The sequence below is a fragment of the Urocitellus parryii genome, chromosome 4, assembly GCF_045843805.1.
Source record: "Urocitellus parryii isolate mUroPar1 chromosome 4, mUroPar1.hap1, whole genome shotgun sequence".
NCBI lineage: Eukaryota > Metazoa > Chordata > Mammalia > Rodentia > Sciuridae > Urocitellus > Urocitellus parryii.
In genome coordinates, this window is record NC_135534.1 from 30,605,591 (window position 1) to 30,617,918 (window position 12,328).

Consider the following 12,328-nt stretch of genomic DNA (forward strand, 5'->3'; position numbering starts at 1 on the left):
AGTCAAAGTGCCACTTACTAAATCCACTTTCTAGTCTAGTGGCCTAGTCAAGGCCAAATTTAAACAATTAACCTTGGGTATCCAATAAATGGATTTGCTAATGGGTCTTCTTTCATCTCAGTTTCCATAGGTACAGGAAAATCTTCCTCCCTCTGCTCCTTTTACATTCTCCAGACTTAGCTCTATATAGACACAGAGATGTCAAATACATCTGCTCTTTGTTTCAGAGTGTTACTACTTGAGAGTACTTTCTTCCCTGATGCAAATGTTCTGCGTATAATTTTTGTCATTCAATACAAGAGCCACTGGCCATTTGTGGCTAGTTGAGCATTTGAAATGCAGCCAGAGTCACTCAAGTTTTCATATTTTTTAAATTTTAATTAATATAAGTAGAAATCAGCACATGTGGCTAATGGCTACCATATGAGAACCATCATAGACTAAAGATTTTCCCCTTCCATTTTAGGAAAAGAATCTCAGCTACCTCTCATGAGGTGAATGCATGACTGTACCCAAGGGCAGGGGACAGCAGCATTTAACTTACACTTAGTAGTTTTCATAAAAAGTGCTGCAGCTTGACTTTGCAAAAGCAGCCTGTGTGTATGTGTGTGCATTGAAGAGAAAGGGGACCCACTTTTCCGGAACCACAAGCTGGAGTGGAAACTTCAGAGGGTTCACGAACACTACTTTGACCTCTTGTAGTGAAATTAAACCAAACCAGGCACTCCGCTGTGGTTGTCACCATGGCTTGCTCTTTGTGTGCAACCTTGCCATAATAATTTTAAAAATAAGGCCCCTGGCCATTGTGATTACCTTAGAACAAATGAACGAACTGATTTGAGGAGAGCTCTACAGAGCACTGGGGTCCCTGAGGCATATATTGATGTATCTTAATGGAACATGTGCTAAACTATTTCATGGCTATTTATTGACTTTCTCAAACGAAAGCAACATAAACACACACACACACACACACACACACACACACACGTTTGCGAAACATGCTTTGGGCCAAGTCTGCAGGGCCAAGACTCAACCAGCCACCTATTTATTTTAAACACTGTTATTTGGTTTACGTTTTCTTGTGGTTCCGACAATGATATTGCATGCTTCTTCAAAGCCAGGAGAGCGCTGTGGAAGCACATTACCCAAGAGGATTCCAACCGATATGACCCTTCACGTCTTCCTCAGGCCTCCCTCTCTATGACTCACAAAAGTGCCTTTAGCTGACTTGAAATTCCAGTTGTCAGGCTGGTTTCACATGGACTTGGCCAAATTAATAGGTGGGGCTGACTGGTTAGGTAATAATCCATTCAGCTGCCAGGGAGGGGCCTTCAGTTCTAAGCCTGGTCCCCTGGACCCAGACCACTGGCTTTCCCAGTGGTGGGTGCTGGTCCCTTACCTGCAGGTCTCAAATCCCTTGGCTAGAGCCTGTTGCATCTGGGCCATGGTGGGCAGGGTACTGTTGAAAGCCTTGCAGAGGTCAGGTGCCTCTGTCCGAGAGATGCTGTATCGACCGTTCTTCTCCACATGGAATACACCTGCGTAGCGGCAGGTTATATTCAGATCTGTGGGATGAAACAGAAACGTCAGCTCTTTTGCAGACAGACTTTGCATCATTTTAGGGAAGACTCAGGAAATATTCAAATAAACATCTCTACGGACCAGAGCCTTCAAGATTCACTCAGGCACATCAAAACAACATTCCATAAGCTCAAATTTGAGATGAGACATGGGAAATAAAGCACATCATGCTTACGGTCCCCACAGGTTACTACACAAAAGAGTTGTTTTTTTTTTTTTCCCAAAAGCATCTGATTTAAAGTAACCAAAAAACTCATGGAAACCTTACAAAATTGAAGACAATAATGAAGAAAAACAAGAGTACCACTGAGAAAGCCAGAGCCTTCTGCTGAATGTTCCTCCAGTTTGTTTACTGAACACACACCCCACATGGAACACCTCTGCGTATGTATATGGACACACACAGGGCTGCATAGTGGAAATAGTACCAGATACACAGTCCTATATTTGGGAATCTTGTTTCACTTTAACCTTCAGAGCATTATTCCACACCCGAGAGTGATTGCCTCCTCACCCATAACCTCCAATACCTTCTGGCTGTACCCAGAACAAAGGTCCTCATCATGGCAAAACCAAAGCCCTCTGGCTCCTGTCTCCTTCTCCAGCCTCAACACGGCTTGCTCTGCTCTAAGCAAGGAGCTTTCCATCAATTCCCTCAGGTAATTTGGCTCCTTAGAGCACACACCTGCTTTCCCTCTGCCCGGAAAGTTCCATCCTCAGTGATTCTCATGGGTGGTTCATGTTCATCATTCAGAATTTCAACTTTATGACCCCTTCCTCTGGAGTCCTTCCCTGAACACTCTTACCAGCCCCCAGCTTCTCCCTCTCCTTCCGCTGGCTTTTGGGGTCTGCCTAAGAACAGGCTCCTCCATTTGGACATTTGGCTCTTTGTCTGCCTGAAGTGACAGTCTGAAAAGCAAAGGCCTTTCACTTGTTGGCAGCTGTATCTCTAGCCTCTGTAACAGTGCCCCACAGAGAGCACAGGCTCCTCAGCTGTCTGTCAAATGAATGAACGACTCCTTGAAATTTCCTCAAAAAACACATCTGTAATGTAGCGACAGATCCATGGCCTTCTATTTGTTCCCAAGAATTAATGGCATGGAAAATGAAGCTCAACTGCTCTCCAGTGGGTAAATGACTGTTTAACACGAAGAAAGCTGTGAGTTTTTGTAGATATTACTCTGAAATCTCAGTTGGGAGCTGGAAATCAACCTGGTTCTGCATGATTCTGTGTGTAACAATCTCAAAAGACTTCAAAGGCCTTAATTGAAAACTCATTACTCTTTTGGAAGTCTATTATCCCCAATCTGCACGTGAGTAAACTCCACCCAGAAAAATGAAGTCATTGGAATTGGCCTGGTGAGGTTCCATTCCTTCTGAGCGCTTCCTTGAGACTCAGGGCCAGCCCTTCTCTAGGAGACAATGGACAAACGCCCAGGTGCCACGTAGGGCAGCATTCTGTGAGTTAAGACATAGAATGACAAGTTGGCTTCAAGCCAGACTCCAGGCTTTTCCCTTGGGCAAGTCCAAAGAAAGTTGGGAAAATTCTACTTATTTATCAATAAGAAAATTGAGGTTCAGAGAAATGAGTTGCCTGATAAAATGAATATTTCCCTCTAGAATCATAGGCTTCTCCTGAATCCCAGTTGCTCTATCCTGCCTTTCTGAGCTGACAGCTGTGGGAGAGATCTTTCACAGCAGTCTCCTTAGGTACCCAGCTCCTTTGGGGCTGTGTTGCCTCAACTTCAGCAGAACTTTGAGAGGTGAGTTTTATGTATTATTTATAGGTGAAGAAAACAAAGCTCAGAAAAACTGAACAGCTTCCCCCAATCACCCAGCTACTAAATGTTAGAGCTAGAAAACAATCCCAGGTGTGTTTAGCACCAAATGCATGCTTTGAACTGCTTTGTGGGGGTCCTTTTATGTCACTAGAGCAGCTATAGGAGAGGGAGAGGCACACATGAATGGTTGCTTCATGATGAAAAGGATAGGGTCATTCTTATGGAGTTGCACAGGTGACCACCAACTGCTCTCCCCTGCTAGAGCCTAAAGGAGGTTCCAAACTCTAGAAATCAGTGTTCAGCAAATAAAAAACAGGAGAACTATTAAAATTCTATATTATCTTCCCTTATTCTGAAAATAGTAAAAGAAATAAGAAGTGGCACTTGAAAAGACATAAGCCAACGTCAGCTGTGTTTTCTTTTGTTTGTGTCATTAGGAAGTGGGTGCTTAAAGGAAAAAACATCAGGGCTGGGGTTGTGGCTCAGTGGTAGAGCGCTCACCTAGCAGGTGCGAGACCCTGAGTTCGATCCTTAGCACCACATAAAAAAAATAAATGAATAAATAAAATAAAGATATTGTGTCCAACTACAACTAAAAAATAAATATTTTTAAAAAAAAACATCAGAATCAGCGAAATACAAAATATGCTCTTGTGCAGAGTGTTCCTTATCAGGTCTGATGGGTCCTCCCAGACCACTCCTGCAACACTGGGCTCATGAAGCAATGAGAATGAGGAGGAAGGAAACGCACAGGCCCTTTTGAAATACTATTTGTTTTTACTGACATTTTCACCTTGAGTCTCAGTTGGCCAATCTCACAAAGGGAACCTGTCACTCTGTAACCTTTCCGGGGCCTTTCCTTGTCCAGCATGCAAAAGAAAAATAAAACATCCCAATCAGCTTCTTGGAGGGGAGGCTGCCAGGTGAGGCCTCCATCAGATGCCAGGAGAGACAAACTACCTGCTCCTGGCCCAGGTGGCTGCTGTCACTCCCAGGTTAAAAATAAAGTCTGAGGCTAGACAGTGGTTTGGAACCGAATGGCAATTTCTTGCTTATCAAAATCAATTCTAGCTTGCCACCTGGCAGACAGAAGATGTGAATGTAAGAGAAATCAATGCAGGCTGAGATTTTTGGAGTAAAATCCCTTGAGTTCCATGTGCAGCACCCACTGTAACTTTAGAGACAGTACCATCATGCATTGGGTGAGCATGCAGATATGCATGTAAGCGAGTATGTGGGCTTGTGGCCAGCCGAGACAGGATGAAACAGAGAACCTCAACCTTCAATTCTGCAAGACTCTGAGGCTTAAACAGGGCCTGATACGTTGTAGGTATCCATACAGAGATACTGAACCGAGGAAGAAATTCTTGGCAAAGTGAAAATCCCACAGCTTGCATTTATGTTAACTCACCAGAAGTTTCCACTCCTAACTCTGACGGCATTCAAACCTTTAGGAATTGTAAAAAGGAAGTCAACTGTCATGAACATTCACAGTCTCTTTCCTGTAAGTCCCTCTTGCCTTAAAAAGGGACCAAGCCTTCAGGGCTGTATATCACCCAAGCCCTGGCAATTTATGAAGATGTTCCAACAGGCTTCTTTAACACTTATGAAAACCCAAATTATCACCCTAAAGGATGTTCACAATACCAACAGCAATAATCATAGCTAATACTTATTATTCACTTATTACATACATACCAGGCACTTTTGTGAGCATTTTACAAGTACTAATTAATTTTATCCTTAAACAACCCTGTGAGGTGGTCTATATTTTCATCATCACTTTTCAGATACAGAAACTAAGGCACAGAGCAGGGAAGCTATTTTTTAAAAAAGAAGAAAAAAACCCTTAAGTTCACAGAGGTTAATAAGAGTAGAGCCAAGACCAAACCTAACCAGCCTGAGCTCCAGGTGCCCACAAACTTTGCCACTGCCCACTCCTCTAACCTTGAGCTAGGCCATTTTTTTTTTAACTTCTAACCTCATCAAGGCATAGCTGACAATAGTCCCAAGACTTAAGTAGCATTAAAGTAAGGGTCACATTTGAGCCTTATGGACCACAGAACATCTCTGGATAGGGTGGGCAGTGTCCACGGCAACGGTGCTGGCCATGCTGCCAACACAGCAGGAAAATATCCTGAGATATTTTCATGTGTCTTCTGAGAAACAAAGAGTGGATTCAGGATCCACTCTGACTCGAGAAGTGAATATTAAGTGGCTGATTGCATCTCTCCAACAAGCCTCTGCAACTGGAAATAAAGTTAGGTTTTCCACGGAACCCTCGAGTCTCCAATAAATCTCTTGAATCATGTAAGGAATAAACTGTCCCAAGCCCCCCTCCCGCCACCCCCCCCACACACACACACTGAGAGATGGAATAGGCCCAATGGAAAACATTGACTCTTTGAGGCCACTTTCAGATTCAGAGGGAAGGCTCCACAATGACACCCAACCTGCAGAATGCTCATTACAAGGAGCCTCATCCACCCGGGTGGGCTTGAGACCTGTCAGGAAGACCAGGGAAGGAGCTCTTCCAGAGAGAATCCACAGCCTATAGAGCCCAATTCCAGCCCTGAACCCACTGAGGGTTCATGGTTCAGCTTACTTGGGACCCGGCCAAAGCTGCTTTGGGCTCAGATCTTTCCTTCGCAGCTAGTTTGTTACTTAATGCCTCAGATGCTCAGCCTCCTCTTTGATGGGATGACAATACCAACCTCTCAGTGTTTGAGGGACTATTTTGTGACACATGTTAAACGCTTGATATGGGGCTTGGCACTTAATAAACAGAGCCAATGGATATTGCAACTTATTATCTGCCTTAAGTACTTTAGCTAACTCAAATATCATAAAAATTCTATGAGGTAGGCACTACTCTCAAATCCATTTTTAGGAAAGGAGGAAATTGAGCCCCAAAGTGGTAAAGTAAATCATCCAAAGTCATCCAAGTGGGAGGGCTGGAACTCTATCCTGGCCCCTGTTTAAATTTATCATCACTTGATAAGCCACAGATGACCCGTAACACCACTAATCTTATCCACAGCTTGCCCTAAGCTTCAGAACAAGAAAAATAAATCTCACTAATAAAATCACCCACACACATTTCAAAACCTTGCCTACATTGTGGAGCCTGTGAGAAATAAGCTTCTTGGTCCCGTCCAGTCATTTCCCAAGTGGTAGAAAATCACAAGCAACATCTTCGAGGAGGAAATTATTGTGTAATTTTCACTCAGGTTGCTATTATCTACATCTTTCCAAACTTGCTTAAGAGGCAAGTGGAAGTATTCACACAGCTAGAGAGTGACAGAGCTGGGGGACAAGAGGTGGTCCACCTGGAATCCAGAGGCTGGTCTTCAAGGGCTCTGTGAACCGTGGGGCAGTGTGTAAGACTGGGTGTGTGTGAACTCATGGGCACAGGTGATTTGATGGTGTACTGTCCCTGGGTCTCAGGAGTTTCTCAAAGAAGTCTGTGACAGAACCCAGTAAAGAGTATAACAAATTGTTATCTTTGGTCATCAGGAATTCAAGGATTCCGGAATTTTGCAAATCCCTGAGGGCTTTACGACAGCTAGGACTATCTCTCTCTTCCTACCGTTATCTACCCAGTACTCCATATAGCTGTCTGGGGCAAGCAAATGAGAACAAATGAATGAATAGATGAGTGAGTGAATGAATGAATATGAATGAATGCCCCCCCCCCGCCACAAACACACAGGACAAGCAGACTCAGGAGGCACAAGAAGGATGTCTCTCTGATCCCTTCCCCACATATATCTAAACTCACTTGTGGGGCTCTGATAAGAATTGCCTATTGGGCCCTAAACATGTCTTTAGTCTGAAACATTTGCTCTTTTCCTTGAAAGCAAATGTTTCCAACACCCATTTTCAGTTCTGTAACTGGATTTACCTGTCTGAACTTTCCAGCCATATTCTCCACAAAGGGTACAGCTCAAGTACCATTACAGGGCCGTTGCTGGGGCCAGACCTCCCGAAAAAGAGGATGTCAACAGTGCAGTCCCTATGAAGACCTCAGAAAGAAGACCTGCCACCATACTGTGCCCAAAGAGAGAAGGTGACTTCTCCAAACCTCACTTCTCTAGGTAGCCCTAAATGAAGGATTTTTTTCTCTAAGGAGTCAACCAAATGTGCCTGGTCCCTGTCTGTCATCTCCACAGGAAGGATGAGGTAGAATTAGGTATCTTCCTCCTAATTTGGTTATGGAATCAGCTATGTGTATGGAGATGAGGTGTTGCTTTATCTTGAAGGTGAGAGTCAGATCCGTTCTGGCGACTCGACTCAATGACTCGTCTAATTCCCACGCTCACTTATCACAGACCAGGAGTGATAACATCGGTAGGTGTAGACATTATCTATTCTGGTTTGAAAGTTTTCAACATTTTACACTAAATCACTCATTTTATTCCTGTGAAGACTCAATGGGCACTTTTATGATCCCCATTTTTCTTTTGAGTTTACCTCTTCATGGAGAAGTCACAAGTTAGGTCCCTGGTGGCGTCAGGCTTCAGACCAGGCTGGTCTGGCTGATCCCTTCACAGTGTTCAATGGCAGCTCATGCATGGGGCAGATTCTAAAACTAGAAGAGCCCCCACCTATTCTCCACGTGGTTTTTAAAGTGTTGGGAGGTGATCATTAAAAGAGAGCTCTCAAGAGAGAACAACTTGAGCTTATGGAATATCATTTAAGAACAGACTTCCCTTGATTCTGGATCATAAGGCTTCAAGGGCAGGGCCTTCGCCCAAGGGCCTGGTGAGGCTTCAGTGGAAAACAACCTCACTCATGGAACATCCACCCTCTCCCAGGGGGAGAAGTTCTACAGTCCTAATGTTCGCTGGCTTTCCCGACAGTAAGTCAGCTACCTTGCTCTGTTCCAGCCCTTTGCCCTTCCCATGGTGTCTTTGGGAATTGAGAGTCCAATCCTAGCTACAGCCCTCAAGCCACTTGCCATTTACAGCCTAAGTGCTCTAGTCACAGTCAGGCAGAGCTTTGGGGAGAGGACCTTGGGATTCAGAGTGAGCCCAGCACTGGGTTGCCACACCATGTTACCCTTTTTGAGATGTCGACTGCCCAACCCAAAGGTCTAGACAGATCAAGTTTAGGCTCCAGGCTGATGGAGCTGGAACCTGGCACCCAACTCTAGGCTGACTGCATCCAACTTGACGGAACTCCTGGGAGTCAAGCCACACTAACCTCTTGGGCAGTGGCAGCGCCAGGCACTGGTGAGCTCGCCACATTTTTCACTTTTATAGGAGGGATCATTAAAAAGCCAGGATTCTGCTTCTGTCTTGTGATTTGTGGAGCTTGTGTCCGAAATGGAAGCTGATGCAACTCAGAAACCTAAGTGAGCTGATTCTGATTAGACGTGGGGAGGGAAAGGGCCAAATATGTTTTAAAGCATTATTGCTACTTAGATCTTCCATGTTTAGAGCCAGGAAGAACAATAGAGAGACAAGAGAAAATTAAATCAAGAATGACTGAGCATGGTTTCCCACCCAGTGGTGAGAAAAGCAGAACCTCAGGGGACCATAACTGCAGATTCCTGACTCCTCGTCCAGGGCTCTCGCCACCAAAATCTCTGTTCTAAGAGGTTCGAGCAAGTTGATCCCAATAAAGCCACAGCCCTGCTGTCTTAACAGGACATGAAGAAGTCTTTCTGTTCTTCATCCTTTTGATGTCTTCAAAGTCCAAAAGTCTCCCTCTGGGAATCTTTTGACTCTTTCGAGCTATTACAGCCCCTGCTGCCACCCAGGCCTGCCAGTCCAGGAGGCTGGCAGCCTTTCTGCTGCCCCCATGCCACTTGCTCCCATCTCCTGACGCCCATGTGATGGGCACTTAGTGAAAGGAGATATTGTTCAGCATCTGTTTCCAAATGAGGCCAAAATCACACTTGGTGGCCGAGTCGCCTTTGGCTGTCCAGACCATGAGTCTCAAGTGATTCAGTCTCTCCCGGAATTGCCCTGGAGGTGGATGAGGGTTTAATGAGCAGAGAAAACAGTCATACACAATCATACCAGGGGGAATTTCCTCCAGAATGTGTTCTGGGTTGCTTTCAACTGAGCCATTCATCTCCTGGTACTCAGAGAAGAAAGTTGCCCCAACTTCTGGGCTCAAGCCCCAGGTCTCTTGGCCTCTTGTCTGTGGAGCATGGAAACTGTCATGGCAGCCAAATCTGAACCAGTAGAGCCCACCATATCTCCACTCTATCAGAGAACTTTACAAATGGTTCTCTCAACTGTTTTCCTCTAGCTCTTCAGCCAAGGCCTCCACATAACCAACCTAACACACAATCTAGAAAAATATTGGCTTGCTTTCCTCGCCTCAAGTGCAATTATGGGACTTGGATACTGAAAGCCTGCTGAGGCCCCCACTCCTGAGCCTGAGTCCACAGTCTTCCTGACAAAGGACATTACGTGCCCTGAATGGTTGCCTCCGTGCACAAGAATTCTGTAAGGCTAAGTGGTCCTTACAGAGCAAATCTCCAGGAAGACAGATGAACGAAAGAAACCACAGTGTGTGTACCTTGTGTGTCGCCATGGCAATCAGGAAATCCACTGTCGTCAAAACCTTTGTTTTCTTCTTTTTTGGATCTTATTGATTTAGCAAATTGACTAGCACAAACCCAGGATGTGGTCAATAATCTCAGAAGGCATCTCAGGGACCACATAGGGGTTTTCCTGTTCTACATAGAAAAAGGATCGTTCCCCTTTTTGATAATTATATATTTTTTTCTGGGTAGTTACAGTGACTGCCACATCATCTAATTTGTACCCAGTTTCTTTTCAGGTCTGCAGCCAGAACTTTAAAGAAATAGTTAACTTTAGATGGAGAGAAGTACCTCGTGAGAGTCGAGAAAAAGGAGAAACTATTACTCACAGGTAATAACTGCATTTCAGGGGTGATTAATAGGTCACCGACGTGCTGATGAGCCAGGGGCTCTATCTGGGAGTAGGATGCACTGATTCTAGCCTAAATCCTGTTAATTATAAGCTACATGACCTCGAGTAACTCACAGTAGCTCCTCTGGGCACACCTAATCTTCCTGCCTCCCAGGATGAAATAAGAAGTTAGGAAATCCTTGGAGCTTGTAAGAAAAAAATGGGGAGGGTAACTATGCATGCTTGGGACAGTATGAAAATCTCAGAAAGCTTCTCAAAAATCACATATGAATTGAGACCCATTAAGTCTCACCCTCTGCTGAATGGAAAGGATCAAAGTGTGGCAGATAGCCTTGCCATCTCAGAGTTTCCTTTGCCAATTATGAAGCACTTTCATACCCCAAAGAAACCTTATAAAATCCAGAGAGTAGAAGCAATGGACTCATTTTACAAATGGAGAAATAGGATTAGGAGACTTAACATCTTACAGAGTTTGAAGAACCCAGGTGTCAATGCAGATTCCCCAGGTCCCCTGGGTTTCCCCATTACCTCCTGGGGCTGCTGCCCTTTTGCCTTGGTTTGTCCACAGGCTAAAGGGAGCAGTAACTGCACTCAGAGAGGACAGTGACAGTTTTCAGACTTTCTTCCCCTCCCCACCACGATGTATCCGGCAGAACTACATGATGTATCAGGCTGATCCACCAGCTGCTCATTCTCCCCCAGTGCCCACATTACCCACCGAGGTCTGGCTATTTCCTAGGAGGCAACACGGACCAATCTAGAAATCGGTGCAGTAGGGACCAACCATAGCCATGATGATGATTATCAGGAAGTCCTGCAATGCACCAGGAGGGTCAGTCACCCATGTCATGGCTATGAAAAGAGATGGTCAAGCAATTTGCACAGGGTTCTATGGTCAAAGGTAGCAGCTCTCAGGAAACGCATCCTGCAAACATGCTGTGGGGGTGATGTAGGCTTAGCATTATTATTTTTATATTTTTCCTTACCATATCAGCATAAAAATTCTTTGCAACTTACGGTTATAAAGATAAAGATTATCCTTCGTTCACTGGGCAGAGAGGAGAGAGCCAAGTCTGAGTTTCCAATCTACTCTATGGGGACTGGACCTGGGTGAACAGTGGGCTTGACAAGATTTATAGAATCAGAAACTCAACTAAGCCATTTTGTTCTTTAAGACAGAGCCACACCTAGTGGAGGGGAGAAAGGCTACCCCTAGTTCCCATGGGGCCTAGCTTTATCACACAGTCCACAGCATCTCCAATCTTGATTGTCTTTCCTCTTGCCTTTTTTTTTAGTCTCTTTTCCAGTGAGAAAGAGAGGATTCTGGAACGTATGGAGCTGCTCCTATGTGGCAATGTGGTCCAGGTGTCTAACCCAGATGTTATTCCACATAATTCTCAGAGCAGCCTTGAAATGAGTGAGGTTCACAGCACAACTGGATCCCACTAGGAAAGTGGCCAAAGGCAGGAGTCAGACTCCAAGAACGACACACCATCTCCGACAGGAGTCAGTCAAGACTTGGTTCATCAAAGCCACAGCTGTCTGCTTGGCAAGCACAGAAGCTCACACTGGGGACTTGAAATCCAAGAGAACTACAGGGCAGAGGGTATGGTTGGGACACGGGGGTCCTGACAGCTCCTACAGTGAGCCCCTGGCTGGGTTTCTCAGTCACATTGATACTAACGGAGCATCAACTATGCATGGAGCTCTTGGCAAGGGACACTACATATTATCTAATTCAAACCCCATAATAGTTGCATGACGTAAACACGATTCTATCACTAACTCTTTTTACAGGTGACAAAACTGAGGCTGAGAGAGGCTAAGAAAACTGTCCAAAGTTGCACTGTAAGGGGTCAGGAGACTCCTCCCTTCCTTTTTAGCCACCACATGTCAACACCTCTATTAACTGCTGCAGTTTGAACAGCGTTGAGTTAATATTCCAATAACAGACAATACAACTGATTACTGCCTTCTCCTTCCAGTGGGTAGCTAAGGGACCAAAAGAGATGGGGAGACTTTCCTAGAAAATGTCAGCCCTGCACTGGGACT

The 12,328-nt window shown here is 44.9% G+C and overlaps 1 protein-coding gene across 20 annotated transcripts in view; it reads right to left on the minus strand.

The window, feature by feature from the left end:
* The window catches only part of Cd44 (CD44 molecule (IN blood group)), an 84,231-nt gene that overhangs the window by 49,338 nt on the left and 22,565 nt on the right, over positions 1–12,328 (minus strand). For all 20 annotated transcript variants that reach the window (XM_077798144.1, XM_077798141.1, XM_077798143.1 and 17 more), the window contains exon 2: positions 1,403–1,568. In XM_077798144.1, the coding sequence (XP_077654270.1) occupies positions 1,403–1,568 (166 nt within the window). The remainder of the gene's footprint in view (positions 1–1,402; positions 1,569–12,328) is intronic.